Source organism: Epinephelus lanceolatus, chromosome 24 (assembly GCF_041903045.1).
Source record: "Epinephelus lanceolatus isolate andai-2023 chromosome 24, ASM4190304v1, whole genome shotgun sequence".
In the NCBI taxonomy this organism is placed as follows: domain Eukaryota; kingdom Metazoa; phylum Chordata; class Actinopteri; order Perciformes; family Serranidae; genus Epinephelus; species Epinephelus lanceolatus.
The window spans coordinates 7,519,565-7,542,776 of NC_135757.1; the positions used below are offsets into that span (position 1 = coordinate 7,519,565).

The 23,212-nt window shown below is 42.6% G+C and overlaps 2 protein-coding genes across 2 annotated transcripts; both read left to right on the forward strand.

Annotated features, from left to right (window-relative positions):
* The first annotated feature begins 4,996 nt into the window (after window positions 1-4,996).
* On the forward strand, window positions 4,997-15,383 carry LOC117249759 (RCC1 and BTB domain-containing protein 1-like). The gene is made up of 13 exons (XM_033615464.2): window positions 4,997-5,113; window positions 7,256-7,556; window positions 7,835-7,985; window positions 8,759-8,925; window positions 9,271-9,429; window positions 10,814-10,921; window positions 11,002-11,144; window positions 11,426-11,489; window positions 13,001-13,127; window positions 13,213-13,339; window positions 13,429-13,580; window positions 13,676-13,806; window positions 13,917-15,383. Exons 2-13 carry the CDS (start codon window positions 7,431-7,433, stop codon window positions 14,055-14,057), a joined length of 1,596 nt encoding a protein of 531 aa, XP_033471355.1. The 5' UTR covers window positions 4,997-5,113; window positions 7,256-7,430; the 3' UTR covers window positions 14,058-15,383.
* A 571-nt stretch (window positions 15,384-15,954) lies between these two features.
* On the forward strand, window positions 15,955-23,212 carry cdadc1 (cytidine and dCMP deaminase domain containing 1). The gene is made up of 11 exons (XM_033615597.2): window positions 15,955-16,278; window positions 16,991-17,091; window positions 17,167-17,344; window positions 18,156-18,459; window positions 18,546-18,752; window positions 18,834-18,964; window positions 19,279-19,328; window positions 20,384-20,553; window positions 20,642-20,831; window positions 20,919-20,967; window positions 21,050-23,212. Exons 1-11 carry the CDS (start codon window positions 16,179-16,181, stop codon window positions 21,148-21,150), a joined length of 1,581 nt encoding a protein of 526 aa, XP_033471488.1. The 5' UTR covers window positions 15,955-16,178; the 3' UTR covers window positions 21,151-23,212.

Below are 23,212 nucleotides of genomic sequence, written 5' to 3' on the forward strand. Positions count from 1 at the left end.
TGGACTCATTGATGCTTCCGGCACCTTTGCCAAGATTGAGCCACTAAAATAGTGTTGATGTAGAATAAAAAATGAAAATAATTATTTTGAGTCGAGCAGCTCAGTGTACTTTTGACATAGTTGTTAACAGGTATGATATGTTATACTGTACGTGACTTTGGCTGGAGGTCACAGGAACTGACCTTCGTGACCATGATGTCTCCTCTCTCTAGTCGTGCAGTTTATGTAAAGACTCCCAGCCAAACGATGCTGTCGAGTCTTTTATTTTTGTCAATGGCCAAAATACTATCAGTGGGTGAATTTCATTGTTGTTATGTTGCTATGGTACTTAATATGATGTGACTGAAAAGCACCAAAAGATCAGAGATTTAGTTTGACTGAAGCTGAAAGCTAAAAAAACAAAAAAAAAAATCTCAAATGTTTACCTGTCGTAACTCCCAGTCATGTCAATACCACGGAAATTGACATGCTATCGGTGTCTATTTGGGTGTGTGTGTAGGTGTAAATGGTAACTCAGCTGGACCCAGTATATTTTAAAAGACAAAATATTTCTGACTGCTGGGGTTTAAATATATATTAGTATAACTAGGGCTCCTGTCAGTTGAGACGTGTGTGTATGTGTACTTGTACTTAGTAGTGGTGGACCGAAACATTTTAGGAACAGAGTGAGGACTTCTTGGAAAGTTAGGACTTTTTGGCCGATCCTTAGTTCGTCAAAGGCCTGTTTGTGGGTAACAGCTTGGTTTTAAGGTTCAGATTAATATCAGGGTTAGGCTAGGGTAAAGCTTGGGGTTTGGCACTCAGTTGCGAAAGCTAAGGTTAGGGTAAAGGGCTAGGGCATGCACCATATCACTGAAGGTCCTCACAAAGATAGAAGTACAAGAGTGTGTGTGCGTATGTGTGTGTGTCCTTGAGCCTTTTTTGTTCCCCCAAGTGATCATGTGTTTAGCCATCAAAGTGCCAGTGTGCCCGTTCTGCCATAGATTAAAATGACGCGAGGTGCGTTCAACAAAGCTTTAATGTCTGTACGTTACACACACAGCATGCTAACAGGCTGAAGGTGCCTTGAACAGAAAACTCAAAAGGGGCAACGAAGCTCCCGTGCAAACTCCAAGGCTTGTTGAACACAGCTCGAACTGTAATGGATGATCGCAGGCTTGAGAAATCCATAACTTCTTTAGTTAAAATTTAAGTTTTGAAATAAATCTTGATATTCTGATATATAACCCATAAAAATAATTCTAAAATTAAATACAAAATTGTTTGAAATGTGGATTAAAGTTAGAATTTTGTACTTTGAGTCTTTATTTTAAAAACTGTTAAAAAAAAATATGTATTTGCCTTTAATTTCAGAGTTTTCATAGGTTTTTAAAATTCAGCATGGCCCTAACCCTCTCTCAATACATTATAATTTACCTGTCGTCTGAGAAAACTTTTTTCTGCTTGTTTTGTGTTCCAGAATTTTCACAATATCCAGTCAGCCAAATACTAATTAATAGTTCAGACATTGTTTCAGATGTTATACAAAATGTTGCACAACCAAATTCTTTTATTTTTAATTTTTACAGTTCTATCGACCAAGTACAATTTCTGTTTATTTAATTTAGTAGCACTGTTTCTCCTCAACCTCGCTGATCAATTACAGCTGTGTCCGATCTATGGATCTTTGTACTGTAACTGTAGTTATGGTGGCAGTGAACAATATTTTTTTGCTGGAGAAATGATTTGGTTTCCAGGCTGAATTGTTGATACTTAGTGAACTTATTTTCTTAACTTTTTTCATCCATTACTTTTGATATGTTGTGATCTTAGTCGTATATATATGTATGATTATAATGGTAATATACTGTAATATCAATGTGTGCAAACAATAAAGAAATAGTGAATGAAAGCCCAGGTCTTACTGTTGTTAATATTAATTTTGTGTCTTTTTACCTTCCAATACTCAATGTCTGTAATGCATTTTATCAGGTTATTATTAGGCTATGGTCAAAGGGAGAAAGAAAGATATAGAGCTGTGTGTCATCTGCATATGAATGAGAGGGTACGTTATGATTCTTGACAATATTACCAAGTGGGATCATGCATGGATTAAAAAGTAGTGGGCCAAGGATTGACCCCTGTGGGACTCCTGAGAGCATTAAGCCATATTGTGTTGGTCTCTAAACCCTTTTTAGGGCCAACGTCATAATGACGTCATTTTATCAGTTGGAGGCAAAATACAATTCGCCACCATAGGGCTGTAGGCTACATAGGAGTCTTAAAATATCTTCGCCACTGCCCGTCATCAAAAATGCTCACATGTGCCGCCCACTTAGCATCAGGTTAGGGAAAAAATATTTCCTGTTGTAGGGATGAATAATGTATAATGTAATGTATTAAGGGTTATCATGTCCACCTCATCAGAAATTAGTGAGGCATTGAGAGGAATATTTGAGAATGGCTAACATCAAAACATTGGACTATTCCAAAGTGGCCCTTTATGAGCCCTGATCTAAAGCCGAAACATGCAGTCTGGAGAAGGCACCCTTCAAACCTGGAGTGGGCCAAAATACCTGTCAACAGGTGCAGAAGTCTCATTTATTTTATTTTATTTATTTAACCTTTATTTAACTAGGCAAGTCATTAAGAACAATTTCTTATTTACAATGGCGGCCTGGCAAAAGGCAGAGCCTCTTGAGGGAAGGGGGAGGGAGGGCTAAAAAGGAATATCAAAAGTTAAGAAAAATAAAAACAAAAAAACAACAGTTAAAACAACAACAACACAAACATTTACAACACTCTCACCATTGATAAACAATCACAACATATTAAAGATGGGCAACATATGAGGGCATCTAGTGTGTCAGGGAACAGTTGCACGTGTCAGTAAAAATGTCCGTAATAGAGTTCTGACTTGGGGATAAATTTGTCCATTTTCAGTGTTTTTGGAGATTGTTCCAGTCTCTGGCTCCGGCAGATTGGAAAGATGACAGACCAAGTGCAGTATTTGTTTTGGGTACTTTCAACAGAACATGGTGAGAAGAACGGGTGTTGTAAACCGCAGTTGTAGTTTGCAGCAACTGACACAGATACGGGGGTGACAGACGAAGAAGAGTTTTGTAGATAAACATTAACCAGTTAATAGTACAGCGGGTGTGTAAGGATGGCCAATTGACAGAGGAATATAGAGTGCAGTGATGTGTTTTGAAAGGGGCGTTTGTAGCAAAACGGATCGCAGAACATCAAGTTTCTGAAGCGTACCCTTGCATGCCAACCGATAGATAACATCACCGTAGTCAAACATGGGCAGGATTGTCGTTTGTATAAGAGTAAGTCTGGCAGAGAAAGTAAAGGTGGAGCGCGTTCTGTAGAAAAAGCCGATTTTGGATTTAACCTTTGACTGTAGCCTACTGATATGATGTGAGAAGGACAGAGTGCTGTCAAGCCAGATACCCAGGTATTTGTATTCAGTGACCTGCTCCAGGATAGCCCCATTAAGGGTTATGATATCTCGGCCTGAGAGGGGCACAGAACCTTTTATACCAAACCACATGACCTTGGTCTTAGTGGTGTTTAGCAGAAGGTTTAGGGTGGAGAAAGCTTGTTGGACCCTGAAAAAACTGTCCTGAAGTGAAGTGAGTACTGCATCTGGAGAGGGACTGTATCATCAGCGTAAAGGTGAATACACGAGTTCTTAACAGAAAAAGCAATATCATTTATATATACAGCCGTTTCTCTCTCAGGCCAGCACAGAGGTGCTGATGCATGCTTTTATCTCCTGTAGGTTAGATTATTGTAATGCTCTGCTCTCTGGTCTTCCCAAAAAGAGTATCTCAAATCTACAGTTATTACAGAATTCAGCTGCATGAATGCTGACAAGGACCAGAGGGTGGGAGCACATTACACCAGTTTTAAAATTGCTGCATTGGCTCCCTGTGCGCTTCAGGATCGATTTTAAGGTTCTTTTATTAGTTTTTAAATGTCTTAACGGTCTTGGGCCTTCTTATTTATCTGACCTGCTTTTACCATATCAACCCTCGTGGACCCTGAGGTCCTCCGGCACCGGCCTTTTAACCATACCACAAGTTAGGACTAAAACACACGGGGAGGCGGCATTTAATTATTATGGCCCCCGATTGTGGAACAGCCTGCCGGAGAACCTCAGAGCTGCAGAGACTGTTGATGTTTTTAAAAAGAGGCTCAAGACTCATCTTTTTAATCAGGCTTTTAACTGATCTCTTTATTTATCTATTTTAAATTCCTCTTATAACCGATTTATCCATCTATTATCTATTTTTTATTTATTTTTTATATTCTTACCCTTCTTCTTTTTACGTTCTTATCTCATTTAACCTTTATCTTTTGTTATTTTAGTTAGCCTATAGGTTTTAGTTTTGATGCATTTTATGTCTCTGTTTTAGATCATTCTTACCTAGCTATTAACTCAATTTTATGAGCTAAATAGCTTTTTGTTGGGTGGGAGGGTTGGGTTTTCTCTTTTCTTTTTGTTTTCTGTTTGGATCTTTGTTGTTTTTAACCTCTGTGAGGCACTTTGTGTTACTGTTGTATGAAAAGTGCCATATAAATAAAGTTGATTTGATTTTGATTTGAAAATAACGTGGGGGCTAAGATCGAGCCTTGGGGTACACCCTTAGTGACAGGGAGGGGTTGAGAGAGAAGCTGTTCTGATTTAACACGTTGCTCCCTGTCATTGAGAGTTACAGAAATTGTTTGATTGGAATGATTGCCTCAAAAGGTTGTGCAACAAAATATTAAGTCAAGGGCACCATTATTTTTTGTCCAGGCCAGTTTCATTAGTTTCATTTTTTAAATGATTCTGTTGAACCACAATTCTAAAGCAATGTCTGATTTTCATAGGATAATTTTTATTTATTATTACTTTTGTCAGTTTCAAGCTATTTCAGTGACCATTGTGAATTTTTCTTTCTTTAATGGAGAGATGTGTCTGTGGAGCAGTTGTTCACCCAGTTGACCTGACGGGGGCAGCAACGAGCGCATTCATTAGTCTACTCTGCCGGAAATGCAGGAGACGAAGAAGAAACCATAGTCGACACAGTTTTATGGAGCTGCTCTTCTGTTGACATCACCGGGGAGACGAATTTCACTGCAGGTAACTTAGTTTACATGTCGTAAACATATGTGTCTTCACAGATAGTGACGTTGTTGTTAAATATCTGTGTCTGTCTGTCTTTTCTCAGTCGACTCGTTGTCATGGAGCGATGTTTTAGGTAGGAAGAGCACAGGAAAGCGCTTAACTAAGCCACTAGCTTCTCCTGCTTCAGTGCCAGTTAGCTTACTGTTGTGTCTTAATACATGGTTAAAATAAAAATATTGTATCACACGTAACCTTAAAGGGAACCGTTGGATAAGATAACGTAGCTTTAGCTCGCTGACAATGTTGCTCTGTGATGTGTTTTGGCTAGCTCCCATGCAGAACTCCACTCAATAACTGAGCAATTTAAAAGTTTGCCTGCTTGTCTGCTAAAAGCTAGCACATCTTATAATATCTGACTCAGTTGCTCATGTTAATCACTGTGAGCCACGTCAGTAGATCCAGCGTTTGGTATTTTATCCAAACACAGCTAGGTTTTATTCCATCAAAGCTGTAAAATAGCCCATAGCTCCCTATGTGTTCATCACTCTGCAGTCTGGTCTGCCATAGGGAGATTTATGAATCACGATCCTATGTTACCTGCAGTGTCATGTGAAGACATGTTATATATCCCGAATTATACTTTGGGTTTGGTTAAGCAAATAAATGAGTCACAGCTGCTGAACAAGATACTTGACATTCGCCTGGAAGCAAGAATAATTTAAATTGGCTGATATTTGTGTGGAGTTTGGCCTTGGCAGGTATATGAACCATAAAGCCTTGCTATAAGAGATCCCTTGTAGGGGTGGGGATCACCAGAGGGTGAAACGCATCCAAACATAAGATATTTCACGTTCAATCTCATAAACATTATCTTTTTTATTAATACGGATTTATTCAGATTTTAATGTCTGCAACAGGTTCCAAAAAGGAGCGTGTTTACCACTGTGTGACATCACCTTTTCTAGGACCTCAGGACACTAACTGTAGAAGTTTTGAAAGTGAAATTCTGTCCCATTCATGCCTGATAATACAGCTTCAGTTGCTCAACAGTCCGACGCCTCCATTACTGCATTTTGTGCTTTATAATGCTCCCCACATTTTCAGTGGAACTCAGGTCTGGACTCAGTCTAGTACCTAAAGCTGGTGACAGGCTGGATGATCCTCTCATGTCACAACGTCCATGATTTTTGAAAACAATTTGAAATGCGGACTCATCAGACCATGGCACACTTTTCCACTTTGTCAGTCCATCTCAAATGAGCTCGAACTCAGAGAAGTCTGCAGCATTTCGAGACGTTATTGATATATAATTGTCACTTTGCATGGTGGAGTCTTTACTTGCATTTGTAGATGAAGCGACAAACTGTGTTTACTGACACTGGTTTTCCAAAGTGTTCCTGAGTCCATGTTGTACAATCTTTTCATACAATCAATACAGTGCCCTCTGAGGGGTCAAAGGTCACAGCCATTCAGTGTTGGATTCAGTCCAGAACTAACTGCTTTCCAGATGGTGAAATCCCTAAATTCTTTGCAGTTGTGCATTGAGAATAGTTGTTCTCAAACTGTTTGCCTGCACAGTTTTTCAAAAAGTGTCCTTGGTTGTGAACACATGAGCTTTTTGAGGATGTGACTTTCATACCTATTAATGATACTATCGTTTGTTACCAATAAACCTGTTTATCTGTGGGATGTTCCAACAGGTGTTTTTTGAGCATTCAGCAACTTCCCCAGCGTTTTGTTGCCCCTGGCCCAACTTTTTTGGAACGTGTTGCAGCATCAAATTTAGAACAAATGTACATTTTACAAAAAATAATGAACAATAAATTAGTAAATTTATACTTGGCACTGTGTGACGATACGATATTGCCACACAAAATATCGCTATATTATGCTGCTGTATCGATTCTTCCACCCCTGATCCCATGTGCTGCTTTGGCTGCATGCCATCCTTCATTTCCATGAGCTAGAGCTAGTTCAACCAGGGATTCTCCAAATCTCTCAAAGTTGAAGAGGTCATTTTTCAGCCTGTGATTCTCACACATGGCTTCAGAACCAGCGACTTCATTTCGCATGTAATTCTGATAGAAGGTTTTTTGTAATGTGGCTTTCTCCGCCTTGTTCCATGTATTCACACTTCTTCTCTTGTTCCTTCTGAAGTGTCGGCAGGGATGGTTCTGGTCCCTGCTCCCCACCTCCTCCAGCATCACCTCCACCTCCTTCTCCTCCTCACGCCCTCCCTTCACCTCGTCACCCTCCTCCCCTTCCTCCCTCTTCTCCCCCGTCAGCCCTAACCGCTCCTCCCCGACAAGGACGGCTGAGTTTTGCAGGAGCCATGATGGACGTCAGTAAGTGGCCGCTCTTCTCTCTGCTGAGCACGGAGGAGCTGGCCACGATCCGACAGGCCTGTGTCTTTGGGACCTCTGCTAATGAAGCCATCTACATCACACACGCCAACGAGGTGAGGAGTGTGTGAGGCACCAGTGTATCCTGCCACTGTGGGAAGTCTTTATTATCTACATTTAAAGCTTTTAAAGGAAATACCTTGGAAAGTCCACCTCCCTTCCTGACTGGAATGTCAGCATAACGCAGTCAGTAGACCACTCTAACACCATAAGTCTTTTATCACACTCCATTGTTGTACACACCTGCATATTTGGTTTGCATCACATTTCTGCGCAGCAGTTTTATTTGTTGTACAGTTGCTGTGAACTGTGTGCGTGTGTTCTTATTTCCCAGGTATTTGGGTTCGGGTTAAACAGCAGTAGCTGCCTCGGTACAGGAGACAGTCTGAGCACCATTGTGCCAAAGAAACTGGATTTCCTGCGTGGGAAGAAGGTAGTGAGCCTGAGCTATGGCAGTGGGCCTCACGTCCTATTGGCTACAGAGGGTAGGTACTTGTTTGTGTAGTCTGTAAATCATCTGCTCATGCCATGTATCCTCTTTCACATTTAGCCTTGTCGAGCTTAAATGCTCCTATATCTCACATAACAAAGTCATCTTATTATAATAAGTGTCGTGAGGTGCTGTCATCATGTGACCTGTTGCCATGACTCCTATTATTTTTAACTGTCAGTTTAAATAAATACATATTACTTGTGTTTGCTGCTGCATAAGCATCTCCACTGTCTGTTCATGTGCTCAGTATGTTCCAGTAGTTCTCTCAGGAGTCCCACAGGGGTCAATCCGTGGCCCACTACTTTTTAATCCAAGCATGTTCCCACTTAGTAATACTGTCCAAAATCATACCATATCCTCTCATTCATACGCAGATGACACACAGTGTTATATCTATCTTTCTTTCTCCCATCGACCTCAGCCTGATAACAACTTGATAAAATGCATTACAGACATTGATTATTGAAAGATAAAGAACTTCCGACAGCTGAACATGAATAAAGCTGAAATTCTTCTTTTATTGCCCCCAGAAAACAGAAGCAGAAATTAACTTTACATCCTTTATAAAGCATTGTGGCATATGCTTGATGTTTTTTGTTGGTTTGTGTTTATGTTCCTTTTTTAATTAAAGGTACATTCGGACTTTTGTAATGAAATTCACACATTCAATCTCCCCTGTGGGACGAATAAAGGATTACCTTACCTCAAAATCTGTATTCACAAGCCACCGACTTTTTCTGCAGTTGTCATGTTTATTTATTGTAGATGGCCAGCTGTTTGCTTGGGGGCACAATGGCTACAGTCAGCTGGGGAATGGGACCACCAACCAGGGACTGTCCCCGCTGCTGGTCACCTCCAGTCCACAGAACAAGAAAGTGAAAGAGGTGGCGTGTGGATCGCACCACTCCATGGCCCTCACTCAGGATGGAGAGGTAGCTGATACAGCATAGTTGGCCACATCATTTAATTCGAGAAAAATACAAAAAAATGACATAATTTTTACCATAAAGCAGAAACAGCATACTTACATGTACGAGTGTGTGTATTTCATATTTAGTCATAGATGGGTCACTTAAAAAACCTTGACGTAGCCACCTCTAGCTCTGCAGGTGTCACACTAAGCAGCTTATTTTTAACCCCAAGGCCTTAAACCTAATTAGGCTGCGTGTGTGTGTGTCAAGATTGAAAGGCTGCACAGAAGGAGATTTCACAGTGTTCTCTAAATGTAAATGTGAAGTTGTTACAAGAAGTACTGACCTGCCACTCTGCTCCTGCAGGTCTATGCATGGGGTTATAATAACTGTGGCCAGATTGGCTCAGGCTCCACAGCCAACCAGCCCTACCCCAGGAAAGTCACTGGGTGCCTGCAGGGGAAAACCGCCATTGGCATCGCCTGTGGACAGACCTCCTCCATGGCTCTGATCGAAAATGGAGAGGTGATGATGACGTAACATTAAAAAAAAAATATATATATATATATTTTTGTTTGTTTGTCTGCTTGTTATGCCTCGGCACCGGCGACAGTCGAGGCTGGAGGCATTATTTTATCAGGTTGTCTGTCCATCCGTCCATCCATCCATTCCTCAGTCTGTCCCTTGAGGGAATTTCTTCAACTTTGGCACAAACGTCCATTTGGACTCAAAAATAAAAAACGATTTTGGTGGTCTTAGCTCAAAGGGCAAGGTCACTGTGACCTTGTCTTTCTCATTCTTGTGAACCGGATATCTCAAGAATACCTTGAGGGAATTTCTTAAAATTTGGCACAAACACTCACTTGGACTCCTGTATGAACTGATTACAGTTTTGGTGGTCATGGCACAAAGGTCGTCTCAGACTTGAGGATGCACTGATTTGATTTTGGTATTCATAGGTTAAAAGTCAATCTCACTGTGACCTTGTCGGTCTCATTTTTATGAATACAATATCTCAATAATGTCGCGAGGGAATTTCTTCAAATTTGGCACAAATGTTCACTTGGACTCAACAGTTAAGTGATAGGATACAAGAATCAAAGCGCAAGGTCAGTGTTGCCTTGTATTTATCATATTCTTGTGAACCAGACATCTCAAGAACGCCATGATGGAATTTGGCACAAACACTCACTTGGACTCCAGTATGAATTGATTAGGTTTTGGTGGTCATAGCTCAAAGGTTAAGGACACTCTTACCTTGCATCTGCCTCAATCTCATGAATGGGAATTTTTTTTCAAGTTTGGCACAAAGGTCATCTTGAACTCGAGGATGAATTGATTAGATTTTGGTATTCATAGGTTAAAGGTCAAGCTCACTGTGACCTTGTCTGTCTCATTTGTATGGGTGCAATATCTCAATAACGCAGTGAGGGAATTTCTTCAAATTTGGCACAAATGTTCACTTGGACTCATCAATTAAGCGATTGAATTTCAATAGTCAAAGCTCTACATCATTGTTACCTTGCATTTATCTCATCCTCGTTAACATAATATCTCAGTAACACTGTGAAGGAATTTCTTCCAATTTGGCACAAATGTTCACTTGAACTTAACAGTTAACTCATTGGATTTCGATGGTCATAGGTCAAAGGTCACTGTGACCTTGCATCTGTCTCATTCTCGTGAACGCAATATCTCAAGAACACTTGAAGGAAATTTCTTCAATTTGACACAAACGTCCACCTAGACTGAATAATTAGCTGATTAGAATTTTGTGGTCAAAGGTCAAGGTCAGTGAAGTAAAAAAAAATTATGTACATTTCAAAAGGATTCCACTGCAAATCAAACTACATGAAACCCCACTGATAAACCCGAACTCCGTACAGTAATGTTTGTTATGTTTGTCCAGGTTTATGGCTGGGGCTACAACGGTAATGGGCAGCTGGGTATTGGAAACAATGGAAACCAGCTGACACCTTGCCGCCTCACTGCTCTCCAAGGACTCTGTATGCAGCAGGTAAGACAACAACCTTTCCCAAGGTCTGTCTTCATACTTGTCTGTGTGCATGACTCACTCATGACTCATTTGTTTTCCAGATTGTGGCGGGCTACAGCCACTGCCTGGCTCTGACAGATGAAGGGCTGCTGTACGCCTGGGGAGCAAACACCTACGGTCAGCTGGGGACCGGCAACAAGAGCAACCACCTCAGCCCTGTACAAATCATGGCTGACAAAGAGAGGTAGGGGAGAGGGAGGGGCGGAGAATGCACAGGCAGATTCTTCCCATCCTGTTTAGACTCCAACTTCCTGTTTCCTGTCCTCATTTCCTCCCTCTGTGCCTCTGTGGTCTTAAGTAGTTGTCAGTGGGCTAAAGAAACTCCTCATATAGATGTTCCTCTTCATAAACAACGACCACACCCTGTCCTTCCCTGACACAGTGTCATGTCCACAATATTATGAGCTTTATACATAGTTGGAAATGAAAATATGCCAGTTAGTAAACACGTCTCCTCTTTAACAGGATTGTAGAGGTCGCAGCATGTCATTCAACACACACCTCAGCAGCCAAGACCCAAAGTGGGCAGGTATGTATACATGCTATGAATCTTGTCTACAATGGCTCTATGAGTATTTTATTCATACACGAGTGTATTTTCTGCCGTCAGAGTTTGTCTGAGGATTTCAGTGATGAATTGGTTTTCTGATTATGACCTGTGATTTTAATCCAGTCCCTGTCATCCATTCCTGATTAAAATGAGAGCTCATCCTGACCTGACCACAGCCGGTCGGCTGTTCGTCTATCCACTACATACTCCAACCACACAACCATGATGTGTCAAGAACGCCTCATGAGATTGTCTTAAATTTGGCACAAACGTCCACTTGGACTCAGTAGTCATAGGTCAAAGGTCGTGTCATTGTGGCCCTGTCAGTCTCATTCGTGTGAACGTGATATCTCAAAAACGCTTTGAGGGAATTTCTTCAAATTTGGCACAAAGGTCGACTCGGATTAGAGGATGAACTGATTAGATTTTGGTATTCATAGGTCAAAGCTCACTGTGACCTTGTCTGTCTCATTTTTATGAATGGCATATCTCAAGAACGCCGTGAGGGAATTTCTTCAAATTTGGCACAAACATTCACTTGGACTCCAGTATTAACTAATTAGGATTTGTTTATCATAGCTCAAAGGTCAAGGTCACTGTGATCTTGCATCTGTCTCAATCTGAACGTTATATCTCAGGAACACCTTCAGGGAATTTCGTCAAATTCGGTACAAATGTTCACTCGTACTCTACAATTAACTAATTGGATTTCGATGGTCATAGGTCAAAGGTCACTGTGACCTTGTCTGTCTCATTTTTATGAATGGCATATCTCAAGAACACCGTGAGGGAATTTCTTCAAATTTGGCACAAACATTCACTTGGACTCCAGTATGAACTAATTAGGTTTTGTTTATTATAACTCAAAAGTCAAAGTCACTGTAATCTTGCATCTGTCTCAATCTCGTGAACGTTATAGCTCAGGAACACCTTGAGGAAATTTCATCAAATTCGGTAAAAATGTTCACTTGTACTCAACAATTGACTACTTGGATTTCGATCGTTACAGGTCAAAGGTTACTGTGACCTTGCATCTGTCTCATTCTCATGAACACAATATCTCAAGTAAACCTTAAGGGAGTTTCTTTAAATTTGACACAAACGTCCACTTAGACTGAAGAGTTATCTGCTTAGAATTTAGTGGTCTAAGGTCAAGGTCAGTGTGACCTCACAAAACGTTTTATTTTTGGCCATAACTCAAGGATTCATGCACTAATTATAACAAAACTTCACACGTCTAATAGGATAAAAAAAAATGAAGTGATGACATTTTATATCCCAAAGGTCAAAGGTCAACATGACATATTAATGTTCTGCATAAAACACTTTTCTGGCCATTATTTGACATCATATCTCAGATACAGTAGGGAAAATATTTGGTGCCTGCGTTACAGACTCCTTGACTCTGATTGGTTTTTCCCCGGACTATCTTTTATGTACTTCTTTCAGAATGTAGTGACAGTTGAAGATTTTATGATTTTATCCTCCAGGTGTACATGTGGGGTCAGTGTCGGGGTCAGTCCATCGTCATGCCGCACCTCACACACTTCACCAACACTGATGACGTCTTCGCCTGCTTCGCCACGCCCTCTGTCATGTGGAGGCTCATGTCGATGGGTGAGATTCTTATAAATATGTTTTTAAGTCACAATGTGAATGAGGGGGGGGTGATGCTTGATTGTTGTTTTCTGCTTTCCTCCAGAGCATGATGACTTCCTGACTGTTGCGGAGGCTCTGAAGAAAGAGTTTGACAGTCCGGAAACAGCTGACCTGAAGTTCAGTGTCGACGGCAAGTGCATTCACGTTCACAAAGCTGTGCTGAAGATCAGGTGTGTGTGTCTATGTGCATATAAAGCACAGATGAAACTAAAATCTAATCATGCTAAATTATTGACAGCATGTCTTTTGTTTTGAGTAGGTGTGAGCATTTCCGTTCCATGTTCCGCTCCCAGTGGACGGAGGACCAGCAGGAGGTGATCGAGATCGGCCAGTTCTCCTACCCTGTCTACAGATCCTTCCTGCAGTTTCTCTACACAGACACTGTCGACCTGCCACCTGAGGACGCCATCGGTTAGCACACATACAGTTGTCAAATGCTATGATGTCTGGTGTCTAACTGGATCCATTCGTCCGTTCACATGTGTGTGTTTGTGTGTCGGCTGCAGGCCTGTTGGACTTGGCCACCTCTTACTGTGAAAACCGCCTGAAACGTTTGTGTCAGCAGATCATCAAGAGAGGGATAACCGTGGAAAACGCCTTCACCCTGCTGTCTGCCGCCATACGATATGACGCAGAGGTATATATGATGATACAACTGTAAATGAAGGGTTGATTAGGGGAGTTTTGTTCTGTTACCGTACATTACATGTTGTGTGTTCTAATCTTACATTATTCGTCTTCTTGTAGGACCTGGAGTTGTTCTGTTTTCGGTTTTGTGTAAACCATCTGACTCAGGTGACTCAGACCGGAGCCTTCTGGCAGGTGGACGGCGCGATGCTCAAGGAGTTTATCAGCCGAGCGAGCCGCTGCGGAGCCTTCAAGAACTGACTCGCAAACGTTCTCGCACATTTTAAACTCTGACCAAACGGGTGTGGTTGCGCTCCGAGTGCGGCAGCCGGGTGTGTCGCTGCTGCAAAAAACACGTCAGGTTGGATGACATTCCTTAGAGAAAGCTTTATGTTGACTTGCATACATACTGAGCAGCATCGTCCACAAGATGGAGCGGAATATCAGCGGTGTTATTGGAGGGATCTGACGTCTGCACTTTGGTCAATTCCTGTGGAAGTCTCTCAAACATATGGCGCCTTTTCCTGTCTTACTGCATTGTATTATTTACATGCTGTATGTATACTTGAATTTTTGTTTCTGACATGTCTTCCTTTACCTGGAAAAGTTCATATGGGAGAGTACAAACCTGGAGGGACTCGGAAACTAGCCCAGAGAGTGGAGTCTGTGTCTGTGTTTTCAGTTTCCAGGCTCTGTGTTCAGGCATTAGAAGCTCTTGGATGTGTTGAACCTCGTTGTTCTCTTAGCTGGTATTCTGTACATTTTGGAAGGTTCAAAACTGTTGTGGTATGTATTATAATTTCCTTTTTGTACTCAAGTCGGTTTCCTTTTCTATGTTCAGTCTGTCCGACTTTAATTGTCACGCTATGGCACTTTTACGAAACTACAGTTGCTGTTCTGTTACATCACTTGCAGCTTTTGTTTCTTTCCTCTGCAAGTGTTAAAATTGTGAAACGTATCTAAGGCAGGTGGTATGTTTCAAGATTATATTCTTATATTACATATCACACTGGGAACTAACAACACAGAAGGCTCAGAAGTTTTTTCTGGAGCTACAGTGAAAACGCACAAGACCCTGCTAGCTCAAGCAATATCATCTCTTTATTTCATTAGCTTTGGCTTACAATGACCAAAACCTGCCCGCAGGTCCTAGTTTTTACTTTTGTTTGCATCTCTGGGTGTTACGGAGAGATAAGAGTGTTAATGACCAGTGTGTTAGGTTTCTATTTCTCTATGTGCTCAGATGCTTGAAAGAACCGTCGCAATTTGGTTTGGACTGTAATAGAATCTCAGTTTCATTCAGGTTAGAAAACAATTTCTGTGGCTGTTAAAGCTTGTTTTATATGGAAAGTACAAGTCTTGCTTACTGTATTAAGATAAAAGTATATTTTTATTGTTAAGCTTCGATTTGCAAAGGATAACGTCATAAAACTGCTGGTAATTTGGTTTGAATTCAGCTCCCAGCACATTAAAGCAGGATTTGTATGGCTGGTTTCCTGCTGTTACATTACTGACGTTTCTATTTAAATATTTAGTTATGGAATTACATGTTACATTACATGTGAAGAAATAAATAACTCAAAAAATCTGCTTTGTTTCTATATATGCAGCATATTTTGCTCTGAAGTAGACCCATTTTGGTTTATAATTATTGTATATATATATTCTTAAACTTCTGATTTTGTTGTTAAAATCATGTCTTATTACTTATTCTTTTATTTAAATTAATATTTCTGTATTTAATTTGGTGTTTCACTCTGTTATAACTCATAGTGTGCTGCCATCTTGTGGAACAAGTGTACTGAATTCGTTCCACTGCTTTCTGCTTACGTCAGAGGTTAATGCGGAAGTAACCCGGAACTTCGTCAAGCAACCTATCACGAGCCGCGATAGGGACAAATATAATGCCAAGCTTCCTTCAAAAAATGTAGAGAATAAATTCAACATATTAAATGTAGCTTTAAATACGTGTAACTCAGCCAGTGTAACGTTTTTGTCGAAGTCTGCGAGTTTTGACTTCGTCGCTAACTCCTACTAGCTAACGTTAGCTTTGTCGTAGCTTGAAATTTATATGTCGTCATTGACAAATGATAAGAAGAGGTATTTTTAGAGGAAGCTTCGCGTGTATATTCTTTTAGTAAGCTCACATATTCTTCTCCAAGTGCAGCTTTTATGTATTTCTGTTGCAATACCTTATTTGGTTCGCTGTCAAGGCTTTTATTTTGAAAGCAGCGACCGGAAATAGCGCTAGCTTGTGTCGCCTGACAGTGTTAACCAGGTCACTATTAATACCGGTTCAATTCTTCTCCTCTTGCTACTTGCTCTTGTCACACTATAAGCTGGGAGGATATATTGTCTCGCGAACGTTAGCTGGCGGATTGAATGGAAGAAAGCGAGATAAGGAGCCGAGCCGATCCGGGCCAGTCCATGCCAGGTCGACACACGAGAGACAGCAGCACCCAGACTGACAGCAGGCTCCAAGGTGAGTTCATGTTGTGATGGTGGGGCTTACAGGGGGTTGTGTTGCTTCATGACATCAAACAGCTGATTATTGATTAGATAGGAGTGATTGGAAGAGTCTAATTGTACAGCTGCCTATTGTCTAATAATATTTATGTCATGTTTATCTAAGTAAACATGTAAACAGAGTGCCACATAGGTAGCTCTGTGGGTGCCAGTCCAGTCCAGCTGAGTGGGTCCAGTGTTTATAACTTTATAACAGTGTTTAAAACTATGGGAAAATGAGGAAGCACACTTTATATGTTGTTATGATGACACCCAGGGGCGTTTGGATGAGTCCAGACCTATGTAGGGGCGTCCTGAGGGACCCTCCCCCTCCCCAGCAATTCAAGTGCATTAAACACCAAAAGCATCAAGACAAGGACATTTAAAAGCAACTCATTAAAGAACTAGAGAGTTAAAATACAATAAGACGCCAGAACTGGAGTGAAGCTCTATTTTAATACATACATACACAAAAAGCGCTGCTTCAATGACACACAGGACACAGAACGTGCGTTCTGAAGATCACTTGACTTCATTTCGCTGCAGCTTTAAGATGTGGAATCAGCCCTGGGCCCTGTGCTCTCCCGCACATACATGACATTCTCACATCAGCCAGAGTAATTGCGCCTTTGCACGAACGAGGCACTTTGGCGTTGACGAGATGATCTTATTTTGTGTCACTCCCACAGGTCATGGCCCCAGGCTATCAAAGATAAACCTGTTTACATTGTTGAGCTTGTGGATGGAGCTGTTCCCACAGGAGCAACCTGAAGACGATGGCCACAATGAGGTTGGTGAAATTTAGTTAATCTACTACACATCTATTACAGTGAGCTGTCAGGTAACACAATCTGCCCTGTTCCAGATCCGCAGGATGGGTCTGGTGGTGGTGCGGGACAGTAAGGTGGTGGGACTCCACTGTTCAGGACCTGAGCTCCACGCAGGACAGGCAGCCATCATCCAGCATGGCGCCGGCCTGGCCGACTGTCAGCTGTACTTCTCCAGGAGACCCTGCGCCACCTGCCTGAAGATGATCATCAACGGTGAGGAGAGAGGGAGCGAGCAGGCATATTTCCAGGGTGTAAGCAAGGAAGCTATAGACGTTTCTTTGGGTTCAAGCCCACACGGATCGTTAAAAGCTTACAGCAGTGAGCGATCAAGACCTTTGACAGTCTCTAATACCTGCATTAAAGGTAACGGACAAGTTTATAAAGATCCAACAGACGCTCCAATTATGTATGACCAATCTGAGCCGGGCCTCACCCTTCTGCGGTAATGCTTTCACCCACTGTTTGTCAGTTGTGAAACATTTTGGGGCATGTTTCAACAGCTTAAATAAATATAGTCCCAGAGTTTGGCGATGTTTTGACAATGTTGTTGGCTTGTATTTTTGGAGCTGGTGGCGCCCCCTATTGAGAGAAAAACCACACATGTGTCTCAACATTGTCTTAAAACATGTCCTTTTATTTTTGTAATAACTGGATAGTCGGGTGGATGGTATGCCAAGCCCATTTTTTGCTTTTACAGCACCCCCTAGTGGTTGTTTCGAATGAAACTTTAAGGGTTTGTTTCTGGTACTTACGTGGACATAGCCTTCAAGATCTGTGAATCCCACTTTTTCTTCTTTCTCTTTCACCCTAACTTTTATAGTGGGTGTTTAAGCGATAGCTGACAGTTGTCCAGCTACTGTCACACTGTTGTAAATACCTGTACGTCACAGTCAAACTGACCTATCACACACCAGCCCTGAGCTGACCTTTGGAACTCCTGATCTCACGTCTGTCTCCACCTCCTCTGGGCAAAGTTAACAGTAAGTAGAAACAGATACTGATGCTGCTGTTCACTCCTCTCCAGCCGGAGTCAGTCAGATCTCCTTCTGGCCCGGAGACCCTGAGGTCAGCATGCTGAGGTCCACCTCTGCAAACCATTCAAACTCCCACTCCCACAGTCCACCGGACGGCATCACGGAGGACGCGGCGCTGGACGCCGTGGCTACAGAGAAGCTGAAATCCAACAGCCGTCCCCACATCTGCGTGCTGCTGCAGCCGCTGGCTCCCGGCCTGGCGCAGTTTGTTGACGAGACATCCAGAGAGTGTGATTTTATGGAGAGGGTGACAGATGATGTACCAGGGCTGAACAAAGAGGAGCTCTTCAACAGGTACCACACTCTACTTTACTCTGCTTACACTGTTCACCTGTATTTGCATATAGTTCATTTGTAAAAAGAAGAATCCTTTCTCCCAGAGAACGGATGAGACACCTGAAGGATTTCTCCAGACACCTCCTAGTCAGGACATCCCAGCTGCACAGAGAGATTTTGACCCACATGGGTCTGGAGAACTTCTGCGTGGAGCCGTACTTCTCCAACCTGAGGAACAACATGAGGGAGCTGGTGGAGGTTCTGGCTGTGGTGGCCGCCGGCGTGCCGCAGCAACACTACGGCTTCTACAGGTGAGAAACACCCACAGTCCTTCATGTGTTTGCGTCCCACTGCTGTGACTTGTTTTTGATGAAGTTGTACCTGTGACCCAGGGAGCAGCATTTGAACCCTGAGCCATCACCAGCCACCACCAAGTCCTTACTGCTTCCACGTCACGAGGGACTATCCCAAGAAGTGGCTCGCCATTGCATCATCCAGGCCAGGCTGCTGGCTTATAGAACAGGTCTGATTGGTTTTTCTGTTTGTCACAGAGTAATTTACTCGAGGGGGGTTCGGCATACCAGTGCTCACACCCTGTTTGAGGCTCGACTGAACAACAAGAGGTTTAAAGATGCAAACATTCAGCTAAAAATCTGGGAAACTGATACTTAAATATCCAACACTATGATCAAAGGAAAGACTACAAGAAACTAAAGTCAACAGTAGATGTTTGTGTGTGCGTTTCATGCCGTTCCTGAATGACAGGTTTAAAGGTCACAAACAGACTTCTTGTCAGTCTGGCTCCAGCTTCTAACAAACCTGTCATTATCATTCCAGAGGACCCCAAAGTGGGTGTAGGTGCTGTCATCTGGGCCAAAGGACCTTCGGTGAGCTCACCTTTCTTCCTGCCTTCGCTTTGGTGTTAAATTGCAATTTGTCTGTCAGCTGTGTTGCTCGGGATTTGACTCTCGTAAGGTGTGCCAGGGAGTCAGCATGCAAAATACCAGAGCTCTGACACTGGCACACAGAAATATAATGCAGAAATAATCGGTAATATATTAAAGGTATATTCTGGAATTCATTGTCATGTCATTTAAGGTAAAGGTGTGTTTCATTTAGTCACCTGTTTGTCTGTGACATCATACCCCCTTTACCTCGACTAACCTCCGGGGAAACACACCAGCTCATGTTCCTCACAACTACTTCATTAGGATGAAATTAAATAATGTGAATAACTTAACAGGAATAAGATGTGAATACATGATATCTGAATCGCATCGGATTGATTTCCGTCAGTATTGGTGATTATTTAACAATGAAGACAACAACTCCCATGATTCCACACTCCTTCGACATGCAGACTGGAAGAGCCGGGGAACAGACCGCCGATCTTCCGATTGGAGGTGGCCTCAAATGTCCCCAGATCCCAGTCTGATCAAACATCCATTGGGCATGCCGATAACTTACCTCGCAACCCCCCGGACTCAAAGGATCCGTCGACAACGCCTTGGTGCCAGACACCACAGGACACCCCCAGAGGTCCTGTCTCCATGCCCCAACAGTTCAGAGGCCCCACTGTAGATTGGACTTGGCTCTGACCTGTCGAGGCCTGGACAAAGGACCTCTGGGGTACCAGTTCGTCGAACAGATCGATCAGATTGGGATCTGGGAATTTGAAAGCTACGTCAGTGCCTTGAGCTCTTTGTCATGTTCCATGTTCCATTCCTGAGCAGTTTTTGTTGTGTGGCATGGTGCACTGCCTTGCTAGGGGGCTACTTCCATGGGGGGTACTGTTGCGGTGAGCAGGGGTACTTGGTCTACATCAACGTTTGGATAGGTGGAGTGCGGAAAGGGGCGTCCACATGAATGCCAGAACGGTTTTCATACTGTGTGCATTATTATTCATGTTATTAATGAAATCTGACCTGCTCTGTTGTCCCAGGCTGGCAGTGATGGAACCGGGTGTCTGTACCTGGTGGGTTGCGGGTACAACGCCTACCCAGCAGGCTCCCAGTACGCAGAATATCCACAGATGGACAACAAACAGGAGGACAGACAGAGACGCAAATACAGATACATCGTTCACGCAGAGCAGAACGCCCTCACCTTCAGGTCAGGACATTTACCGAGCAGAGGAAGACAAATCATGATCTTTACACACTCCCCACACTGAGATGTTTCCTTCTCCTGATGCTTTCAGGACTCGACACATCAAACCGGATGAGCCCACCATGCTGTTTGTCACTAAATGTCCATGTGACGAGTGCATCCCTCTGATCAGAGGAGCTGGCATCACACACATCTATACCACAGACCAGGACAGGGACAAGGACAAGGGAGACATCTCCTACCTGAGGTTCAGCAGCCTGAAGAACATCAGCAAGTTCATCGTGAGTACACAGAGGGAGGAGCTGGTTGATTTCTTGAGTTGAGGAAAGTAGATGAGAGGAGAGTGTGACATGTTTCTGTCTTCACAGTGGCAGAGAAGTCCTTCAGGTTGCTCAGCATCCTCTCCTCACCGAGCCAGTAAGCTCCACCTTGTTACCCTAAACGTCTTGACATGTGTCTTTATCGTCTGGTGTTGTAACAGCAGTGTCTTCTGTTTCAGATGGTTGTGTGGGGAAGCACAGCAGGCAGGCTGAGCAGGAGAGCCACAGCACTAAGAAGCTGTGCACCAACAGATCCCACGACTCGCCTACAGTCAGCTGAACATCAGCTGCGGACTGATGGACCTACATGTAAATGGACAAACCAAAAACTACTGAAACAGCTTTCATGCCACAGATTTGATATTTTACGGCTGCATCAACTCGGCCACAACTGGGAGAAATCTGAGGATCAAATCTGTGCTGCACACAGTTTTAGATTATTTATTTGTTCCTTCCTGAAAACCTTGGATTGGTTTTGTGAACCTGATGTTATATAGTCAGGACATAGACATTAGCTTCCTTCCTGTGTCCCCTCTGACTGTTCAATCTGATGCTGCATGTTTGTGGTTTACACCATTCTGAGTGCTGAACAACGGTCGACTGCGACAGGTTTCACTTGGAGACACTGCAGAGCTGCGTTGAATCGACCAGAGGCTGCTTTAATTAGGACGTGTTGGTGGTGGGTGATTGGTCGACATGAAGGAGTGGGTTTGAGCAGCAGGTTGGAGAGACGAGACCAAGCTGGAAACCATACAACATGCTGACCTCAAAGGGAAGCCACTAAGAAGGGATGGATGGATGGATGGATGGATGGATGGATGGAGGGATGAATGATGGATGGACAGATAGATGTAAGGATGGAGGGATGAATGACGGATGGATAGATGTAAGGATGGAGGGATGAATGATGGATGGATGGATGTAAGGATGGAGGGATGGATGGATGGAGGACAGATGAATGATGGATGGACAGATAAATGTAAGGATGGAGGGATGAATGATGGATGGATAGAGGTAAGGATGGAGGGATGAATGATGGATGGATAGATATAAGGATGGAGGGATGAATGACGGATGGATAGATGTAAGGATGGAGGGATGAATGATGGATGGATGGATGTAAGGATGGAGGGATGGATGGATGGAGGACAGATGAATGATGGATGGACAGATAAATGTAAGGATGGAGGGATGAATGATGGATGGATGGATGTAAGGATGGAGGGATGAATGATGGATGGACAGATGTAAGGATGGAGGGATGAATGATGGATGGACAGATAGATGGACACATGAATGATGGATGGATGGATAGATGTAAGGATGGATGGATGAATGATGGATGGATAGATGTATGGATGGAGGGATGAATGATGGATGGACAGATAGATGTAAGGATGGACGGATGAATGATGGATGGATGGATGGATAGATAGATGAATGTAGGCATAGACAGATGAATGATAGATGGACAGATAGATGTAAGGATGGACGGATGAATGATGGATGATGGATGGATGGTTGAATGATGGATGGACGGATAGATAGATGAATGTAGGCATAGACAGATGAATGATGGATGGATGGACAGATAGATATAAGGATGGATGGATGGATGAATGACTGATGGACGGATAGATGTAAGGATGGATGGATGAATCATGGATGAACAGATAGGTGTAAGGATGGATGGATGAATGACAGATGGACGGATAGATGCAAGGATGAATGGATGTACAGATGAATGGATGATGCACAGATGGATGTAAGGATGGACAGATGTAAGGATGGATGGATGGATAGATGCAAGGATGAATGGATGGATGGATAGATGTAAGGATGGATTTATGAATGATGGATGGACAGAGGGATGTCATATGCTGTAAAGTCTGAGGCAAACTGTGATTTGATATATTGGGCTTAAATAAAATTGAACTGAACTAATGGACGGATGAATGGATGGACAGACATATGGATGGAAGAATGGGATGAATGGATGGACAGACATATGGATGGAAGAATGGGATGAATGGATGTAACACACGTGGATGTTAGATGAAAGGATCCAGGGCGGGAATAAAGATACCCCCCACCCCACCCCATCTATTTATTTGAAGTGGTGTAATGGTAGAATATAAACCTGGATAACTCAGGTTGTCATGGGTGGAGCTGCTGTTCTACAGCATGGTGACTTGAAGGTTTACAATCATGTGTCATTATGTCTTTTTAATTTAAAGGCCGTTGCTGTGAAGATATTTTACTGAAGATTATATTATTGTTATATTACAAATTAAATCACACAGATATGAATAAATAATGCAGCTTTCAGAAAAGAAACTTGA

What these genes read in the sequence shown, in the direction of transcription:
- cdadc1 (XM_033615597.2), top strand. Translation starts at nt 16,179, where the DNA reads ATGGAAGAAAGCGAGATAAGGAGCCGAGCCGATCCGGGCCAGTCCATG. An exon ending in GCTGCTGGCTTATAGAACAG is followed by an intron (nt 18,965 to 19,278) that starts GTCTGATTGGTT and finishes TTATCATTCCAG; the next exon opens with AGGACCCCAAAGTGGGTGTA. An exon ending in AGAACATCAGCAAGTTCATC is followed by an intron (nt 20,832 to 20,918) that starts GTGAGTACACAG and finishes CTGTCTTCACAG; the next exon opens with TGGCAGAGAAGTCCTTCAGG.
- LOC117249759 (XM_033615464.2), top strand. Translation starts at nt 7,431, where the DNA reads ATGATGGACGTCAGTAAGTGGCCGCTCTTCTCTCTGCTGAGCACGGAG. An exon ending in ATCATGGCTGACAAAGAGAG is followed by an intron (nt 11,145 to 11,425) that starts GTAGGGGAGAGG and finishes CCTCTTTAACAG; the next exon opens with GATTGTAGAGGTCGCAGCAT. An exon ending in CCATACGATATGACGCAGAG is followed by an intron (nt 13,807 to 13,916) that starts GTATATATGATG and finishes GTCTTCTTGTAG; the next exon opens with GACCTGGAGTTGTTCTGTTT.